Source organism: Hylaeus volcanicus, chromosome 6 (genome assembly GCF_026283585.1).
Source record: "Hylaeus volcanicus isolate JK05 chromosome 6, UHH_iyHylVolc1.0_haploid, whole genome shotgun sequence".
Taxonomy (NCBI): Eukaryota; Metazoa; Arthropoda; class Insecta; order Hymenoptera; family Colletidae; genus Hylaeus; species Hylaeus volcanicus.
In genome coordinates, this window is record NC_071981.1 from 4,821,905 (window position 1) to 4,843,795 (window position 21,891).

Sequence of the window (21,891 nt, forward strand, 5' to 3'; positions counted from 1 at the left end):
GGTAATGCATTATAATTTGAATTTGTAACAAGTACCCTTTGGAATCTACCAACAATCTCGAGTATAGTTTATAGTCAGTGCACATATAAACTTGGTGCGGCACCTGGTGCATTGCGTGATCTACTCAATTAATGTGCAAGGTCTCGTAGAGCATATTTACTAATTAACGAAAATAGCTGCAAAGTAGTTTATTCTCGCAGTCTTCGACATGTCGAATGAGTATATTCGCGTAGAGTCGTTTCCATACATATGACCATTAAAGTGAATCGCAATTGATTTTTTGCATTAGTTGTCACACGCTACGTCTCTCTATAGTCTCTAGGGACAAATTCGTCCCTTAATTTCTTCGACCATACAGTACTATATGGTCGAAGCTTAATTCCAAGCATCAATTGTTTGCATGGTCGTCGACTCACCTCTATCGCAGTTCATCTCGTCGTCCTCGTGGGGACAGTCCCTCCTGCCATCGCACACAGCATACCGGGGAATGCAACTTCTATCGCGACACATGAACTCATCGTGGCGGCAACTTGCTGGATAATGAACTGGATTGGTTTCTCCCGTTTCCGCTGTAACAGCGATCGTTTAATTCACAATTATTTTTTAACTCCTTTGACCAGTTTGCAAGCTAATCTAGGAAACTGATAGAAAGTCGTGTCAGATGAAAAATGTTCTTACGGCAGTCACGTTCGTCGCTGCCATCGTGGCAATCGACATTATTGTCGCAGAAGAAGTTACTGTTGATACATACTCCATTGTCGCATGGTTGTTGACCCTCTGGACACTCTGAAAAAAGTATATCAGACATTTATTAGCTTCGGAAATCATCAGAGAATCAAGGATCCGAAAGAAATCCTATAGAAGAGAAAAGCAGGGAGTGTGCTCGCGCGTCTTCTGACGAATCCTTACTTCGATAAATAGAGGCAATAAACGCAGCTGGCGTTAGCGTTTACGTTAACACTTTACGGTTCAAAGATGAGCTAGGCTCGATAAAAGTGTACTCAAATTAGAAAATTTGGACCGTAGAGGATCCAAATTACAATTTCAAGGAAAACCGAAACGATCATCTTTGGTCGCTATTCGTTAGCGATGAGATTGTATAAGAAAGAGAGAGTTTATAGACTGTTGGTATTTCAGGAGCTGCTAGATTCGTCAAAAAAATAGCGCACATACTTCCGGTTGTCATGCTACGTTTTAAGAAGACAGCAAGCGCACAGTGTACACGGATCCCATGATGAAAGTGTTCACCTGCGACTCACGAGTGAAGTTACCCAAATATTAACACTTTATTTTATAATAACATTTGGGTAACCACTGTAAATCGTTCAGTGAACACATCATATGTCTGTATTAGTAGGAGGTATCGTAATCAGATTGGAATACCAACGACGCGAGTACGTCTCTTTTCTTAATTACATGTTTGAACAAATTCTTTTGGGTTCTGAATTTAGAGGTCGTATTTAGTTATTTACCTTGTCCATGGAAGACGACAGTGGCGGAAGGATTCATTTGTTTTCGTTTTGTATAAATCATTATAAAATTAATACTTTTCATTCATCGACTTTGCTGAGGTTGAGAATTTACTGCTGTAGACCTTCGGATAAATTAGCAAAGGTATAGTCTCGGAATAGTTAGACGAAGGTCTGTTCACTGGGAAGGGGGGCACGCAATTCATTATGATTATCTGGCCACGTCAATTCCGAATCGAATCGATAATTAGCATTACGCCAAAGGCGTTGGCGTGATATTCCAATTGGTATTCCAATAAAGAGCGAACGCTGTTATTGGAAGAGTGGTAAGTACGAAAATTCCGCCACTGTAGCCCAGATAACTCCGTGAAGTACGTCCTCTCTGGGGAGAATGAGAGCATAATGTACTTCTCCCAGAAGCTACGGATGTTTAAACGGTATCAGACAGAAAGATCTAGGCAAAAGGCGATGCCTCGTAAATCTAGGGCTATGACAGCATATACTAGAGAGACGAAGAAAATTAGAAGGCGAGACGGAAACAAAGAAAACGTACACTGCTGATCAAGAAGCTTCGACAAGAATGCAGTTACATTTCTAGGACTAACGTGACACGGAGTATACAATTATTTCGACTCATTCGATAGGAACAGGAAGATGAAAGTGGTCGATGCTATGATTCGATAAATGTTAATCGAGCAACGTTTCAATCGTTTTTAAAGGTTTATCTGACAGGGATGTTTCTTGATCGAATTAAAGGACAGGGATTGACGCAAAATTTCGGTATACTTATCTAAACGACATGCACACCTAAACTTCTTGAACGAGCAGTGTACAGGCAATAGTAAAAATTCCCTTGGGTCGTGTACGTGTTCGTGCGCTATGCAAGAAACTTATAATTACAATAAAGATTAGAGTATAAAAAAAAGAGACAAAGAGACAGTCAAAAAAATAGGTATATATGTATACAATATAATATATATGTATATATATTATTTTAAGGTTCAGGCAATTTGTGCTGAAGAAAGAAATTAAGGTGGAGAAAGAAAAGAATAGAACGACAGACGTTGAAATAGAGTAAAATCGAGCCTGAAGACAATAAACAGAATATACATATACGTATATATATATATATCAATTATCATATGCAAACATTATTCCACAACCCTTTGATATACATTAAAAGTATTTCAGAGTAATTCAAGATGTGAAAAGTTAAGATTCAAAAAGGTGTCACGCTGAAACATACAAAAATAGATTTTTCATCTGAAAAATCGAGGCTATTTGGTTTTCCCTTGAGTGTTGGTTTCATAATTGAGACGAATCGATTATATTTACTAATTTAACGTGACTTGCGACGAAAAACGTTGCTAGAAAAGCGCGGAGAACCAAGTGGAACCGGCCACAAAGCGAGTAAAGCGAACTAGAAGCCCCTTGCTGGCTATATCTCTCAAATTATTCTCACAAAAATACCTCAAGTAGGTCGAGGATTCTAACGAAATTTAGACACGAAGGAGGCAAAATAATAATAACACACGTAGTTCAGTATATTTTATACTAACAAGGGAATGTACCCAGATGTTTGATTATTTAAAAAAATCATTCGTTCGAGGAACGTTTCAATCGTTTTTAAAGGTTTATCTGACAGGGATGTTTCTTGATCGAATTAAAGGATTATTATAATTAAAGGATTAAAGGATTATTTATTTAAAGAGGAGCTTGATTTCAGTAAGAAAAATGGTGTCGAAGTACGCTATTAATGGTATCTTTTTCCTTTTTAACTACAATACAACATCTGGGTAACTCTTCATGTAAGACTCCGCCTAGGTCGTGTAGGGTTATACAAAATTTATATAATATCGATTCCCCATGCGAGATACGACGTAAATTGCAGTGCAAGAAAAAGGGACGCGATTCTACAAGGAAAAGTGAGTCGAAAATGTGGGATGAAGTTTTTCTGCTGGTGCTCTCGTTCTCGCGAAAAACGACGTTAAAGTCGGTCGAGAATGTGCACTCTCGACGTTGCTTAGCGGTTCTCCGCTGAAAAATTTGCTATTCCCGCCCGATTTTTGTCGATTTTTCACAGCGTAAACGTAAGGTAACACTTGTGGCACTTTATCGGTCAAAAATATCAAGTTTACTGAAATTGTACATTTCGTTTGGAGGCATCGTTCGTAGAGTCTCGGACCACACAGCCTCGATTTTCCAAACCCTTTGCACTCGACTGGGACTGCTACGACTGTTTTTATTATCGAATATTTTGTCTTTCATAGTAAATTAAATTAACGAAATAAATGAATCGAATTAAAGTTGCAAGTTTTCGTACATTTTCAATGTAAAAAGAACAGTTAGATTTTGAAAAAAATTGAAATTTTTGAAAAAGCTTTTTAGAGTGCAAAGGGTTAAAGCATAGTTGTGGCATGACGCTGCCCCATCGATTTCAAGTTGGCAGTCAATGTCCTGGTGAGTATAAAGCACAGTCGATACAATGCCGAAACGAGATTAACGGCTCGCACGTCTGGCCGAGCGAGCTCTCGCATTAGTTACAGCTTCTTAATTGCCGCCTTGAAGACCGACGGGCAAGCGGAGCCCTTCGAGCGGCCCACGGCCCGCTCCAGAAGCGACCCGCGCACGCATCGATTTCCATTCTCTGGCTTCCTCTCGTTTTTCACGCTCCAGCTTGTTTCCTTGGGCATCCATACCCGGTTTCTTTCAATTTTCACTAGAGTACGATTCTCGAGTGGATTCTAAGGTGAAACCAAAGAATTTCTAACGGATCGAACACTAAAGATAAAGATAAAAATTGAAATAAACTTCAAAAGCCCGATACTATATTGTTGAATAAAAATAGCTGAGGTAGGTTTGGTTTAGGCTTTGATAATTCTCGGAATGTCGGATACTTTATCTTGTAATTGTTTCAAGAAATTGAGATGGACGAATGCGTGGGCAGATGGCGACTGGAACCGAACCTTTCTTTGAAAGTGAAGACTTGTTGAGAAAAGAAGAAATTATCGGGATATTCCGTCTTTTCTCATCTATCGCAAACCCCCTTCGTGCGAGACAATCCAAGAAAAGATTGTTTTGCCGTGAAAAATGTCGAAACTCGTTGCGAGAATAATTCGTCAGCTTTGTGTTGGATTTAATTGGAAAAATTACGCGTGTCCGTAAACGGTAAATGGAAAAGAGAAATAAAAATGTAGAGAGAAGGGGCAGAAGGCAGACAGAGAGATATGCAGATAAAAGATTGACGGGAATGAAAGAAGAACGCCCATTCCGCGTGATAGTTGATTTGCATTGCACGTCGAACCCTCGATTCTTAAATGAAAAATTAGCTCCTTAACAAAAATTTCTTCCAGCGCATACCAATAACGTGAGAAGCTGTACCTTCGATCGTAGAAGATGCGATAAATCTGCACGTAATTTTCGAATTAAAGCTGTTTTAGAACAAGTTGAGAATCCTGGTTACGATAGCTCCAAGATGGAGTCACGATCTAGGCATTCGATAAATCCACCCTGCTGGAATCCAAACCAACAAGCAAACTTCCTTTTACGGTGCAACGTGGAATACAAATCAGCCTTAATAAATAGTACATAGAGAAAGACAGATAAATAGATGAATAGATAGATAAATAAAGAGAGAAGACATGATCGTACGGCAATTGATCTCATCCGAGCCGTCCGTACAATGCGGCCGACCGTCGCAACGTCTCTTACTGTCGAGACACAATCCGTCGTTGCATCGAAACATTCCAGCCGGACATTCGTTCGCTACAACGTGATTTCCAAAATGGCCAGACGGTTCTCCGTTACAATCTCGTGCATTGATGCGGGAACGAGGATGAAGAAAAGGGCGCAGGGTCAGAAATGGCCTTGAGAACGGGGAATGCCCGTCCCTTTCAGTCGAGATCTCATAGATATTTCGGAGAGTGCATTCATGCGTGCGAGGAAGGATCCACGCTGAAAGAGACGTCCAGTCCCACCACCACCCTTGCCTGGGACTTCCCTGCGTAATGCGTATGCGTTGGTCCGTCTAGTCCGGGGATAGTCCCTAAATACTTACGTGTTTGCTCCAAGTTGTCGCGAGAGCATGATAACACATATGCACAGGATATTCTACGTTTACTAGCGGACACATGCAACGACGTGCGCGATCAGGTTCGTTCGATGACTAGCGCGACGCAAACGGTGCTTGGATTGGATGAAACTCGGGGTAACGGAGCGAGCATTGAAAAATGACGTTAATTTATCGGTCGCGAGGAGAGGGAGTTAGTTTTGCGAATGGTTTTTCCTGTTTGTTGGTAATTAAAAGTCTTGTCTCTAAGGAACTAACGAGTCCGGGCTTGGGAAGTACCGTCCCGTCAACTTTCAAGGAACGAGTCTCGTGTGTCGGTGGTGAGGGTGGGCGGCCAATTTCCGTTGGTTGGAGGATTTAGGATCGGGAAGGACGCATAGTTACCACATCCAGTCTCGTCAGATCCGTCTGCGCAGTGGAACGTGTCGTCGCATCTCTCGTTTTCCGGTATACATTCACCACTGGCGCATTTCCATTCGGCCGGCGTGCAGACCCCTTTGGCGGTACGAACACGTGTAAAGCACACAGGAAAAAGCGTTAACGTTGCCTGTTTCCGGTTCCAGGGAGAGTTTCCGGGGCTTGGGAGACTAGAAACGAAGGTGGCGGGGAAAGGGTCGTGTAGATCACTCGGAAGTTCGAATTTCTCATTTCTGTAGTATAAACGAGCATTAAAACCAGTCTAGAGTTGGTCGAGTCTAGGTTGAAACTTGTTCGAACCGAGGCAAGCTCGACTCTAGTCTGGGTTCAACTCTGTCCAAGTTTGGTAGCATCGTTCGAGGGCTGCGAACCTTCCGAGTGACCCAGAGGAGCGAATAAAGCTCTTACCACAACCAAGTTCGTCGCTGCCATCGATACAATCGAAGATATTGTCGCATTTGCGTCGCAGTTGAACGCACATGCCGTCGTTGCAACGCATTTCCCTGCTCGGATCGCATTCCCTCGGTCTCTGGCTCGACCAGCCTGTCCAGGACTGGTCTGAACGTACATACACAGACAAGTCGCACTGCAAACTACTCCAAACAAAGCATTCCAGCGGGGAGAAAACCGGGGATGCAACACTTCAACGACGGGAAACACGACACCAAATCGCTACAGGGCTTTCCAAGAAGCCGTTATTGAATTTTAAGGGGACCAGACGTGGATCGTTACAAATCCAATGAAAGTGGAAGCTACTTGTATCCAGACCTGGCTAAAGCAACGTTTAAAACGAGTTTTGCAAATCCCCCATTCTCAGTTTTCAGCTATTTCTTCTATTAAGCTAATTAATTAAATAGAGACGAGCCTCCTTGTCGTCGGCGCGGCGGTGTCCTCCCCGTCGTGAAGCGCTAGGCAAACAACAGAAGCTTATACTCTACGTCAGCTTCGGTGCATTCGAAAGATCAGAGTGAACTCGTTTCTTTGGAATACATCGAGTCGTGCATTCTATAGAAAATAGATATGGCACGAAAGAGGAGGAGGAGTCGAATACAATCGGAAAGAAATAATGCAAAATGTGCGATAGAAGATCTCAACTCGACGTTCATCGGTACGACCATAAATGCAAACCCTTGATGCGCAAACCTCCTTAGACCGATGCAATCACTGTCAACAAGTCTGTCTAGTTACAATTCATCCGCAACGTTGATCGTCGCGATTATTTAGTTGTTGTCAACTCTCAGAGCCCTCGTAAAATATCTCAAGACACCTGGCATCGGTTTCGGAGCTTCGGCCACGTGGTAATCATTGAAGCATTCGAGAAAATAAATGATAAAAAAAAAAATTAAAAAAAAGGGAAAAAAGGCATACTGGTAGGCTCAGTGATGTGTGTAATGGTTTCGTTTGCGCAATCCTCGTCGCTGTGATCTGGGCAGTCCGCGTGGCCGTCGCATCTGTAGACACCCTCGATGCACTTGTTCCCGGTGAGGCATTTGAACTGGGTGGGTGTGCATTTCCGTTCTGTTTGTTTTGTATTGCGGTCGTTTGTGTCGCAGCGGGAATATGAGCAGAGAATACACATTTATGTACAAAAACGACGATGATGATCGTTGACGAAAAGCAGACAAAGTCTTCGTTAAGGGGTCTGAGTAGTTTATCTGGAGAATTGAAAAACAGGAAACTACAATTTGCGTAGAGAACAGATTTTCTTGGTGGTTTTCGTTTCCAAGCTACTCAGTCCACTGAACAAAGGGTAATCATTCTGTATAATCGAGTGAGACCGAATTTTGGACTAACTTTAATAGGGTTTCGATTACGCTATTACACCACGAAAGCTGAAAGCTCGAACAATGAAAGCGTTCGATGAACAGCTATACAAAAGCTTTCACTTTCACAAATCGGGGACAACGACAGTTCCAAAAGAATCAATCTAAGAGCACGGATCCTTTTTGCACGTGAATTCAATTTTCGGGAGACTTCATTTTTGAAAGCGGCTCGATAAAGTTCCTTGGAACTTCGATGTACATAGAAAAATTGAGTTTATTTACAATTGAAGGTGATTTCGACACACTTCAAGGTTATTATCGTGAGGTTGTCAATGTACAAGTACAGGGATAATGGGTGATGAAAGCTTCAACCTTGTTTATATTTAAAAAAGAAAAAAAAAGAGAGAAAGAAAACTGAAAGACTTCAAGGATTCCTGTATTCCTATCAGACTTGAAACTTGCTCGCTTCGAGATGCATAATTACCCTTCCTCCCGTGGTTCTTCAAAATTAAAGCTTTCCTCACCCTCGTTGGGGTTCCCCTGTGAGCAAAGTCCTCACAGGATTTGTTAAGGTTATAGCAAGCAGAAGCAAGGACCATCCGTGCCAGAGACTCCGTGGAGACGCTTCAACCAGTGGCATCTGCGAGCCACGCGCGAGAACAGACAATTTCACGGAGAAGTTCCTGGCACGGGAAGATCCTAGAGGAAACATAAGTGTTTATATACCGCAGTGAAGCTCGTCTTCTGCCTTGGGGCAGTCGTCGAATCCGTCGCAAACCGAGCTCTCCAATATGCAAGAGCCGTCGCTGCAGGTGAAGTCCGTAGAGGGGCATGGGGCCAAATCTAGAGGATGCCACCGGCAAAAACAAACAGCCTGTTTCGTCAACTCTATCCCCTCGAACCCGAGCTCCTCAGGATTCTCCTCTCAAGGTAATCGATCAGCTTGATCGTGAAAAGCTCGAATCGAAGGCGTAGATTGTTATGTACAAGCTATCCACGTAGGAACACATTTAAAGCGACATTAAGGGTTGGGGGGTGGGGCGTTGAGGCACTGAAAGCAGTTGTTACGGTGAATGATATGGCATACTGCGAGCCTGGGATATTCTCAATTCGTTAGCAGCGTTAATCCTGGAATGCTTCCGATCTCGTTATTCCTTTTGCGGCATTTTTACTTCACTTCGGATCCTCTAGTGGAATAAATAAATTATAGACAGAGGATAGTCAACATTCCAGGATCAACGATTGCGGCCAATTAGGCGAGTATTCGCTAGAATATTCGTAACCCACAGCACACGACTCCTCGACCACGGTAGAACTTTTTACACGGGATTCCCTCGAAGCTGACTAACACTTAAAGCCATCTGGTAAAGCCCCTCGAAGGCAAAGGTTAGAATATTTTATGGATTGTGTATGATATGTACAGTCGTGGTGAATGTGTAACTTATTGTTGTGTTTGCTTTGTAACTAACTATAATTAAAGACCTCGACGCTTCTCCAGGAAAAGGAACGAGGTCGACGCGTTGTTCGGATTCCAAACAAATCCCAGGATAATACTGCACCATGAAATAACGAAGTGTCTATGTTAGGCTGAACAGAGTCCGTTGTTTGGAGCGCGATCTCCTTGAAAATATTATAACTGCATGACTGACACTTGTGCAAACTGTTTTCCTTGGCATCACTTCCGCTACAGTCGGGATTAAACGACCTTTACGATACGAATCATGCGGTAAAACCTAAGTGAAGTAACGAAAGGAGCTTGGGGCACTGGTATAGCAAAGTATCCCAACGTCGACTACTCTCCCTGACGCGCCTGTACAGGACAACAACTATCATTTGACCTGCAGGCAAATCAAAACATAACCCCTAAGTTCATTGTCTTCCCTTCAAGGCATTTGTACAGCACAGATAGACGTCACAATGAAAGTTTCGACACATACATCTTCTTCGTCAACGACTTCCTCGAAGCCACCACTTTGTACAGCAGGTATGGACGTCTTTGGGAGCGATTCCAAAGCGATCATACACCCCATTCGTCTTTCCGTGCCAAGGTTTGCTGATCAGAACCTGGAGAGTCAGGCTCGGGGACCTGAAGCGTCAGGCTTAGAAGCCTGAGGATCCCACGAAGTTAGAGATAGTCTGTACAGTAGAAACGAACCCTGAGGATCAGCCCACATTTTCTCTACCTGTGTCTCCGCATTCTGCTTCGTCAGCTCCATCCTGGCAATCAGCGAAACCATCGCAGGAGTAAATGGCGCTGATGCAACTTCCATCACAGATGAACTCGTATGTTCCACAGCTCGCAGGATGGCTTTTGGTCTCGCTTTGGTTTCTACGACTGTGATCTATCGTCGGAATATAGTAGCAATTAGTCTCGTCACTGGCGTCTACGCAGTCCACGTGTGCATCGCACAATCTGTCCTCAGCGATGCAGACGTTTCCATCGCACTGGAACTGGTCGTCATTGCAGGTGAACTCTTCAGAGATGGAAGAGTTCCTTTCGAGCACTTCTTCGGAACCACTGATAGACGTTATGGTAGAAGTCATAGTAAGATCAACGGTTGGCTCTTCGGTGACGTTCTCTTTAGAGTTCTTCGAGTCCTCTTCAGAGTTTTGATTCGAGAAAAATCCCAGGTCCCACCAGCTACTCTCCGTAGTCTTGCCTCCCTTCTTCTTAGTTGCCGGGGAGTCCTCGGCGCCAAAGAGATCAGTGGATACCGTTATCTCTAACGTTTGATTCTCTTCACGGTCCACAGTCTCCTTGGATAAAAACTCCTTGGTAGGTTCTTCCGAAGAGGGAGAGGTTACTTCAAAAGAAGTGATTCCTGCAAAGAGTGTCCACGTGGGACTGTTCCAGCTCTGATCAAAGCTACTAGTTGTTTCGCGTTGTCCAGATGTAGTGGACTCCTTTGTCCGATCTCTTTGTCCACTCTTCTTTCCTTTCTTCTTATTTTTAGATTTATCGTTTTTTCTCTTCTTGCCGTGTCTCGGTTTCTTCTTGTCAGTCCTGGGCTTCCTCGTGGTGAGGTCAACGAAGACTTCTACCAAATTTGTAGACTCTGTTGCTGTGGTTACCGAATGGCTAGTCTTCCAGTCCGTGTCTTTGTCTTTTATCGAAGTGAAATTGAATATCTCTTCCGAGTCTGGGATGTCGAATATGCCATCCGTGCAGTTATGTTCTTCAGGGTCCATCGTAGCTGTTCCCTCGGAGCTGATCAATCCTGAATCTACGTTCTCCTTGTTGTTCAGGTTCTCATCTATATCTGCTCGTGACTTGGTCTTTTCGAGCCCGAATGTTTTCCTCCAGTATTCTCTGCATTTGGAAGTGCACGTGTCAACGTTGTTCTTGAAGGTCCGCTGGGTTGAGAGGGATGAATTCCTAGGAAGCTCGTTAGAGAGTCTGCCTGTGCTCTGTAGGTTCACTTCGACATTGTTCCACGAGTTAGACTCGAACAGGCCGCTTTCCAGGTTGACGGGCAAGTTGGCATCCGCGTTATCTATTACTGAAGAGGTGGAAGATGCGAACGAAGGGGTAACGCTTCCCTTCAAGTACTTGTGGAAATATTTGGCGAGGCTGCCATGTTTCTTCGCCTTATAGCCATAGATGTCTTCCGTTTCGGCATCGTGTAGAGTTTCCTCTGTCAGAAATGGCACTTCAGCTTCCGATGTTCTATCCTCAGAAATGATTTTCAAATCTTCGTCATCTTTTTCAAGTAATCTAGCGTTTGGCGTATCTGAAACGTCTTCTTCCTTTGAAGTGAATTTGGTAAACTCTTTTTCAATGACGGTTGTTAAATTATTGTCGTCGTCGTCTTCCTGAGAGGACCGTTTGGTCGTTAACTCTTCGGCAGAGTCTTTGAAGCTAGTTTCTTCTTCTAAATTTCTCGTGGTAGCTACCTCTGCGAATGCGGAGCTGCTTTTGAAACGTTCGTCGAGATCCTCTTCTTTAGATGAAGAATTCGAATGCTGAGTTGCATTTTCTTCGACAGAGTTAGTACTTTTAAATAGATCTAAAGAATTATACTTGTCTTCTTCTGTCATTGGTTTTATGCCGTTGACTTGATTTATCATTTCAGCATCATATTCATCTGTTCTGGCTACCAATTTCTCTGCGATAGCCTTCACAGTTCCTGTCACGTTCTTTGATTGTTTATCCGCATCTACCGTTAGATCCGACTCCTTGGTATCTTCTATGGCTTTAAAAGTATTTCTTTCTCCGTGAAAAATTTCACTCTCCGAAGATGACAACAAGTTGGGTGTTGTAGACGTATAAATTTTTTTTATCAGATTATTTAGATGATTTTCAAAGTAATCGCTGAAACGTGAACCGTGTTTTGTTACAGACGTCTCTATTTCAGGAACACGAAGATCAACCATTATCGTCGTCGATGCAGGGGCTACTAGAGCTTCAGGATTCGTGCCAACCTTGTCCTTAGAATCCTGAACGAGCACACGTGGATTTGTATTATTCTTCCGATTTTTTTTCTTCAAGTGCTTTTTCGACTTCTTCCTCATCTTTGTTGGGTTCTTCGTATTCTCTTTGGTGGAATTTCTTGGCTTCCTAAAGAAACGGCCAAAATTGTCAGGCTTCTTATCAACTTTATTCAATGAGGGCCCCTCGTTTTCTCGATTAATCAATTTTTGTAGAATCGTTCCTGATAACATATCTGATATCTTCGACTTAGATTCTGACAATTCAGGAAAAGCTGCATCAACGGGGTTGGCGATCACATTGTCATTTTGAACATAATGCTGGAGTCTTCTACCAACAGCTCTTGGGTGTGAATTATCGTCATGATTAATCCTATTTCTAGAGATTCCATCTTGTTGCTTCTTTCTTTTCGGTTTCGCATCGCTAACCAGGCCCTGTTTCATACTTGACACTTCGCAGTCCTTCTCTTCCTTTTCACATTTTTTAAGATCGAGCAAGGTCTTAAACCTCTTCGCGTAGGATCTTATGCGTTCATCATTGTACACGTTCAGCCACTGACTTTTTTCTAGGATGACGATGACGATCATGATCAATATTGAGACACTTGGTAGCTTTGGTTTTGGTCGAAACATGAGTAAATCCTACTCTCTCGAAGAAGAAGAAGAAGAAGAAAAAGAGGAAGAGATAGGAGGAACTGAGAGAGAGCGATGAAGGAAGACCCGAATAAGAATGAAAATTGGAATTGGAACATAATTTTCCTTTTCCTTCTTCTTCTTTTTCCTTTATCCTGACTTACAAGGAGACAAGAGAGTTAAATTGCTCTAAAATGAAGTATTTTTTATTACGTCTAAACACGACATCTTGAAATGTTGACAGAGCATGATACACTGTGTAAAAGTGTATGTATTTGTGTGTAGGTGTTAGTACAGGGGGTGAGTAGATAGTGTGAATGGCATAATTACCGCAGTCCCTCTCGTCAGAGCCATCAGAGCACTCCTCCACGCCGTTGCACTGGAACTCGTAACCGATGCACCGACCATCCGCACAGCGAAACTCTGCTTTTCCGCAACCTGCTCCACACACCACACTCATGCACATTTAACCCTTTAACTGTCCACTCCGTCAGGAGACACGTAACCGTTCGATTTAAAAAAGAAAATAGAAAAGATAACGAGTGGCTAAGTCTAGTTTCTAGACTCATGGCGTCCTAATAATACAATTAATACACGTGTTCCGACAGTTCAATTCATTGGAAGAAACGGGAAATGTATTTAAGACTTTGTGCAAATTTGCATTTGGTTTAGAGCGAACGAAATAGGTGGCATTATTTGCGAATGGTGGGAGTCAGGTATGCCAAATTAAGGAAGTAATTTGTAACGCTACTAATTGCGCGGCACCTTTCAGGTCGATCGATCGCACAGTTAAAGAGTTAAAAGTGTAGCAAAGCTTATCGTCAGTCCCTGTTCCACTGGAACACTTCTCCTTTGACGTATTCTTCTCCTTTCATTCTGGTGAAATCGGCTGTGCACTTTTGCTACATCGCGTTCCTCGTCGAAATAAATCCAGAACGCGACAATGGGATTCCACGCGTGTGTCGTCATTGCAGCGAATGATCAATGAAATTACTCCTGACTCGAATAGCAACAAATTCCCAAATCGCTTTGACACGTTCGACATTGTTTAAAGAAAAAAATAATACTTCAAATACGACGAAACTTGCAGAGATTACAAATTAATACCAATTCAGGAATGTATATTATTTATGTTATTAGTGACATACAAGTCAAGAAGTGTTTTCCGACTTAAATTTCATGTCCGTGGTTTAAACAATTTAGTTTTCTCATATTTCGAATGGAATTCGAAGCGATCTGGTGGGGAGTAGGTTGCTAAACGGAATGGGAAGAAACGTAAAACTCGTTTGGGAATGATTTTTGGGACGAGAAGAAAATTTGGCAAAGGGTGCTAAGCCGGAAAATTGCTTGGAGGTGTTCGGTCAGTATGGAAAATCGATGGAAATTGGATTCCACCGAAATTTTCATCTCTAACTTCCTTTCGAGGGTTGGGAAATTGGTATGGAATAAGTTACGCGAGGAACCAACGACCTCGGAAATAGAAACAAAAACCTATGTTGCGTCGAGCAACAAAAAAGAGAGAACGCATCCAAACGTATCTCGATACTTGAAATTAGGGATGATTTACTAGATTCGTTAGGCTGTCTACAGTCTGAATTCCAACATCAAGGCAACGTTATTCGACCCTGAAGCAATTAGAACCATTTAAAATGAAGGAAATGACGCTAATGTGTTTTGCTTAAAGCTCGAGTCGCTAGAAAATCGTTAGATAATGAAATCTTCTCAGTCTTTGAGATACACGTAAAGATTGCGTTATAAGAAAATTCTAGACTTGCAATCGTTTCCTTGGAGTTAGTTTCCAAGGAATACTTTACTCTTAAGATATCGTTATTTTTGTAATTGTATCATGAAACGGCTCGCTGTTCTTTGCTTGGTGTTGGAATCTTTCAGACAACTTGGCGAATAACGTGAATCGATTTTCGTCGACTAACTGCTGGGAGCAACTTGTTGCTCTCAGGGCGAGCGTGGGCGTTGAACGGGAATTTCAAACATTTGTCGCTAGTTCAACAGACCAGGTAATTGATCACAGATTCCGGGGATTGGCTGAGCATATCCTGGACCAAATGGCCATTGAACGACCACGGGTGCAGATAGCAAATCGATTTGTAAATGGACTGAACTAAACTGATCCACCTGTTACTCAGGGTTGACATTACCTATTGCTTGGGATTAATCAGAGTAAAATTGTTCACCGATTACGATTGGTTGAACGGAACGGACTTACCGCATTGATTCTCGTCTTCTCCGTTGCGACAGTCGATGACCTGATTGCACCTCTTGTCGATGCTGAGACAGGTCCCGTCCAAACAACGGAACTGATCTCCGCTGCATGTGGTCACTGAAAAAGTAGCGAGCAGAGGAGATCAATACAAAAATTTCTCGTTGTTGCAATTTTTAAATATGATTTACATTTTCTGCGAACCGATGTATCGAGAACAATGTAAACAACAAAACGGAACAAGTGAAAACCAGAATGAACTGCGGATGCTTCAACGAGATCGACATAATTAACCTTAGAAAGAGACATTTAAAACTTTATTTTAAAAGAGTAAATCCTGTAAATAAACATCCGTAGTCCACCGATAAAATAAAAATAAACGTAAAAGAATACCACTGCAATTGAATTCATCGGAACGATCCAAGCAGTCCGATCGTCCGTTGCATCTCGCGCTCCGACTGACGCAATCTCCGTTGCTGACGCACTCGAATTCGTCTGGTCGACATCGCGCTATTCGTTGAAATGAAAGAAAACAAACGAACAAAATGACACGGTGAACGGAAACTCTATAATTGCAAAGTAAATTACGAACTTGAGAGGTGTCGCGAGACGACGCCGACGCTGACGCCGACAACGAGACGCAACGATTAAAATAGCAACGAAACTGTTTGGTAGGAGGGAACGAAGGACAGTTTGGTACATTTCAAAAGCTCAATGCTACAATCGAATTCAAATTTACGGGACACCGCCGGCACTGTGAACGCAAAACAACTGTAAACTTTTTAATTGTAACTTCATTGTTACCGAGCTTTTGTATTTTCTTTCAAAAGAAGCGCTAATGAGTTGCCAGACGTTACGAAGCTTGCTTGTGTCTACCGTTTTCACGCGAACGGCGAGTAAACGAATTAACGGCGCCACTCGTCACCGTTTTTGATCGATCATCGGCATTTTTCAGCCGATGATTCGAACCAGAACCGATTTGATTGGTCACTGGAAGGAAGAACGAGCTTGGAACGTCCGATTATCGGCTGGCGCTGTGCTTCTTCACCAAGGATAATTAAGTGGTCGAACGGTCGTAATGAATCAGATTATTCGTGCCAGGTTCCATTGCGTCTCGCTGTCGACACGGCAAGGAAATGAAATAAGATTCAAAAGAAACGATCGACTCTAAGCACTCGGAGCATCGTGCTGTTCCGATTAATTACTTGAGAAACAAGCATCGATTATCGAGCCGAGCATTCTTCAACGATCGATTACTCGGCCGAATAACCACGCTTCGAGTCTCCATTGTTTATTAATTATATATTAATCTTTTTCCTCGAATTAGTTTAATACTCCCCCGCACCGGTCACTTGGCAATTCTGTGACTTGAAAAATACAAAACCTATCGAATCCGAAACTTAGCCATGCTCTTTTGTCATTCTCATGCGTCACAGGCAAACCAAAACTGAAAATTGTAAAATCTTCCTCCTCGAACTGTCCTATTAAGCTCATAGTGCGTTAGTCTCGTACTCATTTCTGAACAATTCTCTTCATCCTTGCCATTGGAGCAATCCATGACACCGTCGCAGCGTTTCGTCTGGGTCACGCAGTACCTTGGCGTGCATTCGAATTCATCTTCCGCGCATGCTGCAAGAATTTTAGCAATTCCATCTGATAGTCTCAAGCTGTTTCGATATGACACGACACAATGACAAGTTTTTCACTGAATGAACAGATCCACGGACACGAGAAGTGTAAGCTTCGTTTGCAAGTTGAAAGCTCGATGGAAAAACATATAAAGGAACGCTACAACGAAGGCACACAGAGACAATGATACGTGTAGGTCGATATGTCGCGAATGCGTTCATCATATGAATGTACATAGAATTTAGAAAGAGCAGACGATGATATTAGCTGGGTTCTCCAAACTTCACGAGAAGCTTCACGAGCTGTTGCTTCCTCTTTTCGAAGGAAACCGGATCACCAGGAAGTCTTCCCGTAGATTTACGACTAGAACCTTGGACTTCCTGAAGAGAAAGGGTCCGGTATCGACGAGGTTAGCCGGATGTCAGACAGAATTCCGGCTGCGATGGGCGAAAAGACGCGAGAAAGAAAGAAAAGTAGCGGTGGAGAATTAATTAGTCGACCAGGCGAAGGAGCACCAGAAACCCCCGGCCGACCATTAATTAGCACCCACCCAAGGAAATTTCGCGGAAGAGATTATAAATGAACAAGGAGCTGTGGGGGGTTCTAATTTACGACGGCAATTAGCTAACGATCGAGGATGAACGGTTCGTCGAACCAAGTGCACTCTTAGGAATGAACTTCGTGGATGTTCTTTAGCGCCATCAAACGCAAACGCCAGCAACCCTTGCGTAAGAAATTTCACTCGACACACTATTCCTCATAGGAACATCCTATAACCAACGGATCAGCAAATATACCGATAGGATCTACACACTCTCCTCTGTTTTACGCTCTTCCTTATACTGGCATTTTTCTCTTTCGGCTTTAACGCATGGAAAGGAAAAAGTGTCGCGTGAGAGGCCCAACCCATGGAGCAGCTCCGTAGTTCGTTCAAGGGAGAATCGAAGTAAAAATATCGATATCGATGTAAAAATAGCCAGGTTGCCCCCCTTCCTCTCCTTTCGCTGATCAATCAGATTAATTCAGATCCGCGTGGGTAATGCATTTCCTGGTGATCGCGTGCCGTCATTTTTCGCGTGTGGAAAGGAGTCAACGTTCAGGAAAAAGGTTGAGGGGGGTTAGGAGGTGTATATCGCGTAAACGTTGCCGTTTAATGAAAACGTGGGGACACGGTGCTGTAATTACCGTGGATACGTAATGCGTGCATGCCAGCGTCGCGTGTCGACGAGCAAGAGAAACAAAAAATAAACGCGAGTTGGTCTAACATAGCGAAGCGAAACATTGAATTTCATTCTTTCGAACGACGCACCGCCACGGTATTCGCTAATTGCTCGCCATTGTTGACGAACTAAGATTTTTTTTCAATTCTGTGAACGTTAAAGGGATTGTTCGTTGCTCCTTCGTTTAACGCCCTACGAACAGAGTCCGTGTCGCTTTCGTAAAATTATTGGATATAGTTTTTTAAGATTTGAAAATCTGCGTGTTCGCCAAGTCTGTAAATTTTTTCTTCTTTTTTCTTTTTCAAGTAGAACTACAAACTTTTATCCATACGTATTATGAATAAAAGCATTTGTTTTGTCAACGAACGAACGATCCTGCTTATCCGAGTATATTCCGAGGAATGAATACCGGTAATCTGATGCTGCGTGTGCTCTGCGACCTCAGTCTGGAATTTTCAGTGGTGATTATTCTTTTATGGTGATTAGATCACGAAAAATGCACGTGTAAGTTATCATGGTGATAAAATCAAGGTAACTGAACGAGCGACAAAGAAATAGGTCAACAATAGCGAACAATACGTTCCGTTCTCCGCGATACAATATTGTAAAAATTGAGATACTGATATGGTCGACGCGCATTGTACCTCAAAGGATCGATTCCCCTCTCGATAATTCCTCCTGGTCTACGTCCCACCAACACATTCTGCTAACTGACAACGTCTGGAATTAGACCGTCGTTGATTTCGACCGGTAGAACTTCATCTAAGCATAACGCAGGTGTTACTTTGCACTTGATGTAATTTATGTTACCGTAGGTTATACTATTTATGCCATTAAGTCACGCTGCTTGCCCCGCGACGACGTTAGAAAATCATGGAATCTGTTTGAACTTCTCATTGCGAGGCGTGACATGCTTTGCCTACGTCACGTGGTCACGTTTGCCAATTTGGGGGGTCGCGATCCTCGCTTTATATTCGTCGATTGACCGAAAAAGCACGCACTTGTCCGTCCAAATTGCGTTAAATCGTAAACGGATTTCTATCGACCGACGAACGGGCTCACGTTCCGTCCGCTTCCGTTGATTCGTCGGAATCGAATTAATTTAGACTTTTTATTACGTTTTTTTTTTTGTTGAACATTTATCGGAAAACGTGATCGCCGTTTTATCAGGAAGAATCTTTGCTTTGTAATCTGTGCGATTCGATGAATTCTTATCGATCAAAGATCGTTCAATCCTACTTTTGAGATTTAATATTTCTAAAAGTATTAGATCTAGGATAAAAATTGAAATATCGATATATCTACTACGATGCATGTGTATATAATTAATACATACAAGACTAAAGATTAGCGAAACGTTTTTTAATTTTTTAATTCAAGTATCATTTAATTGTCCTTAATGGTATTTGTGATAGGCTCGATCGATGAATGGTTAGTTATGGCAACGTGGATCGGTACTCGATCCACGGGTCATAGGTTGTCGACCATTGCTTTAGGCGAGGAAAAATAACGTGATACACGTGCCCGCGCCATTTTGGTGCACGGAGAAGCCTCGCCGAGCGGCAGCCATGAATCAGAATTGGATTAAACCGGCGAAAACGGTTGAAATTCCGGGACAGAGGCTGCAAGAGGGCCGAGCAGACCCGCTGGAGATTAACGTCGGATTAAAATTGCAGCCGGTTATTAGGCCGGCTTAATAAACGCGAGTAAATCTCGTTCGGCGACTGGTGGGGTTGCCTTTAAATTCGGCGTGGAACGTCGCTCCTTGCGTCGATATTAATGCCCCTAATGAAGTTTGTTGACTAATTAAAAAAAGTGAAAACATACTGGGAAAATCCTTCCCCCTCTTCACCACCCTGGGAGAGCAAGGAACCCAGATGAAACGTGCTATTCCCCCGAATACTCGGTAGAAACTAGCCAGCCGCAACTTTGCCGAGCGATTACCAACTAATTCGAAGAGAGACATACGCTGACGCGTACCGTGTTTAATTTTTCAAATTATTTTTACGCAGTGGCAGAATCAAATGTAAACCGGATCTGGTTGTGAATTTTTTTCCTCGGCATTGTCGTCACGAATGTTTGCTTTTACGAGAGCCATTTCCTTGGCAAAATTTTAGCCTGATTCGATTAATATTTGTTGAAAAAGTATGCGGGCTTTTTCGACAATTCGTTCAAGCATCAGTTCCCTCCGTACGAATTCTTGTTCTCCTTGAAGGGGAACTTTAATTTCAAAAATATTGAAATGAAGTGGTTTGCCAGTATCGTAAACACGAAAGCACAATTACAAATAAAAAAAATAATATTAACTTCTAAACGTTTCATTTAAACCCATCACTGGATCATGATTAAGCAAAATTAAATGCAAAAAGCGTCAACGTTTCGGTGAGATTAATCTTTAAAACCACGTGACAGCTGTGAAACCCGTGCTCCATGCAAAATTGAACACACACACGCGCGCGCGCGCGCGTACACATGCACACAAACGCACAGCATGCAAGCTTAAAATAAAAGTTAGAAAAGTAACGCTGCAATAATTTGCAATGCAACAATAATTGCAATGAGTAATATATTCCTCTATTTGTTTTTAATGTACTCACGGCAGTTGAGTTCGTCGGAACCATCATGGCAGTTCCGGATGCCATTGCAGTGGTCGCTACTGTCGATGCACTCGCCGTTTTTGCATCTGAATTGTGTCGAGGTGCAAGCTGTAACAAAAGAGAAAGAAGTTTATTATAGAATGAATATTGGAAAATAATTAAGTTATAGATGGTGTAGTACTTGACAATTTTAGATTTGTCTTTTCTCGTAAATAGTTCCACCTATTATATATGTAGATTTCTAATGTAATTTCAAGAGGCTATTTTAGTAGAGTTAGAACAGGACGGATTAAATTAATATGCGAGATTGAAATGTGTCATTTCGTGATGTTCATTTAATTTGTCGGCAATAACCGTCACAATCGTATGCCACTAGTTCGTACGATTTCTAATTTTATACAAATATTGAATGAGATTATCACATTATTCGAATATAAAATTTCATTTTTCAGTTTCACGTGTACTAAAGGAAAATGCAAACGGTAACTTTAATATCAGTCTCAATTTGAAACGACTCAAATCATCCTCTAGATTGCCATAACCTAATCGAATGAAATTGTAATCGAAGAATTAAAAAGTATTGCTCAAAGGGAGTACATAAATAGGAACCAGGTGTGCTTAAATTTCTTCCACGCCACGCTCTCGATGGACGACATTGGATTCAATAATATCACTCACTCGACGTTTAATATAAATTCGTGGCATCCTTTGCCAAGAGTGCGATAGAATTTCAAAGAAGAAATGGTGCACCCTGCGCGTCAATTTTCGACACCTATGGATTTGATCGGGTGAATTTGCGATGAATTTCCATCGTAGGATCCCACCGTTTCTTAAACCTGTGCGTGATGAAACAGCGAATTCCGTGCCCTCGATTGACCGCTTTGAAACTGGTATTCCTTGAAAACGGATTCTATTAAAATTTCAGCGGAGTACTTTACTTTAGACTATCGTATTTATTTTCAAAGATTATTTGTTACTGCATTTGTTATTTGTTATGGTAGCCTCGCTACCCGAACCTCGCTATTTTTCAAAAACAGTTGTTGAATAACAAAAAATAAATTCAATCGACTCGATGGAAAGGGTGACGAGAATATAAACGTTTCCCACCAGCTTTTCTGCGTTTAGTGATTCATTATCGACTCGCCACACTCGATTGCTGTTAAAAAAAGAATAAAAAAAAACAAAAATAAATGCTGGGGCCAGTGTGTATTGCGTTACGGATAAGGACTGACCGAGAGCGGTCCTGTTTCATCGGGCTCTGGTCCGTTTCCACTTGGACGATACGAGTACGTCGACCACGGTGTTGTTTCAGCAACTGGATCGGCGCCTGGCTATCTCGTTTTCACAATTATGTCATGTTCATTCGAGACAACCAGTTCGCTGCGCTTCGGATAACGTTACAGTGACGTGTAAAGCGTGAGAGTCGCATTTCGAGAATCGAACTGATC

At 42.4% G+C, this 21,891-nt stretch overlaps 1 protein-coding gene across 3 annotated transcripts in view; it reads right to left on the minus strand.

Moving 5' to 3' along the window:
* Positions 1–21,891, minus strand: part of LOC128878573 (basement membrane-specific heparan sulfate proteoglycan core protein-like) — a 94,792-nt gene that overhangs the window by 15,480 nt on the left and 57,421 nt on the right. For 2 of the 3 annotated variants that reach the window (XM_054126860.1, XM_054126861.1), the window contains exons 10-21: positions 20,444–20,551; positions 16,510–16,626; positions 15,391–15,507; positions 15,004–15,117; positions 13,110–13,217; positions 9,902–12,712; positions 7,324–7,473; positions 6,364–6,513; positions 5,923–6,033; positions 5,121–5,234; positions 679–786; positions 417–569 (exon numbers count right to left, since the gene is read on the minus strand). In XM_054126860.1, the coding sequence (XP_053982835.1) occupies positions 417–569; positions 679–786; positions 5,121–5,234; positions 5,923–6,033; positions 6,364–6,513; positions 7,324–7,473; positions 9,902–12,712; positions 13,110–13,217; positions 15,004–15,117; positions 15,391–15,507; positions 16,510–16,626; positions 20,444–20,551 (4,161 nt within the window). Of the gene's footprint in view, positions 1–416; positions 570–678; positions 787–5,120; positions 5,235–5,922; positions 6,034–6,363; positions 6,514–7,323; positions 7,474–8,444; positions 8,562–9,901; positions 12,713–13,109; positions 13,218–15,003; positions 15,118–15,390; positions 15,508–16,509; positions 16,627–20,443; positions 20,552–21,891 lie in introns of all 3 variants that reach the window. The other variant, XM_054126862.1, reaches the window with a different exon arrangement.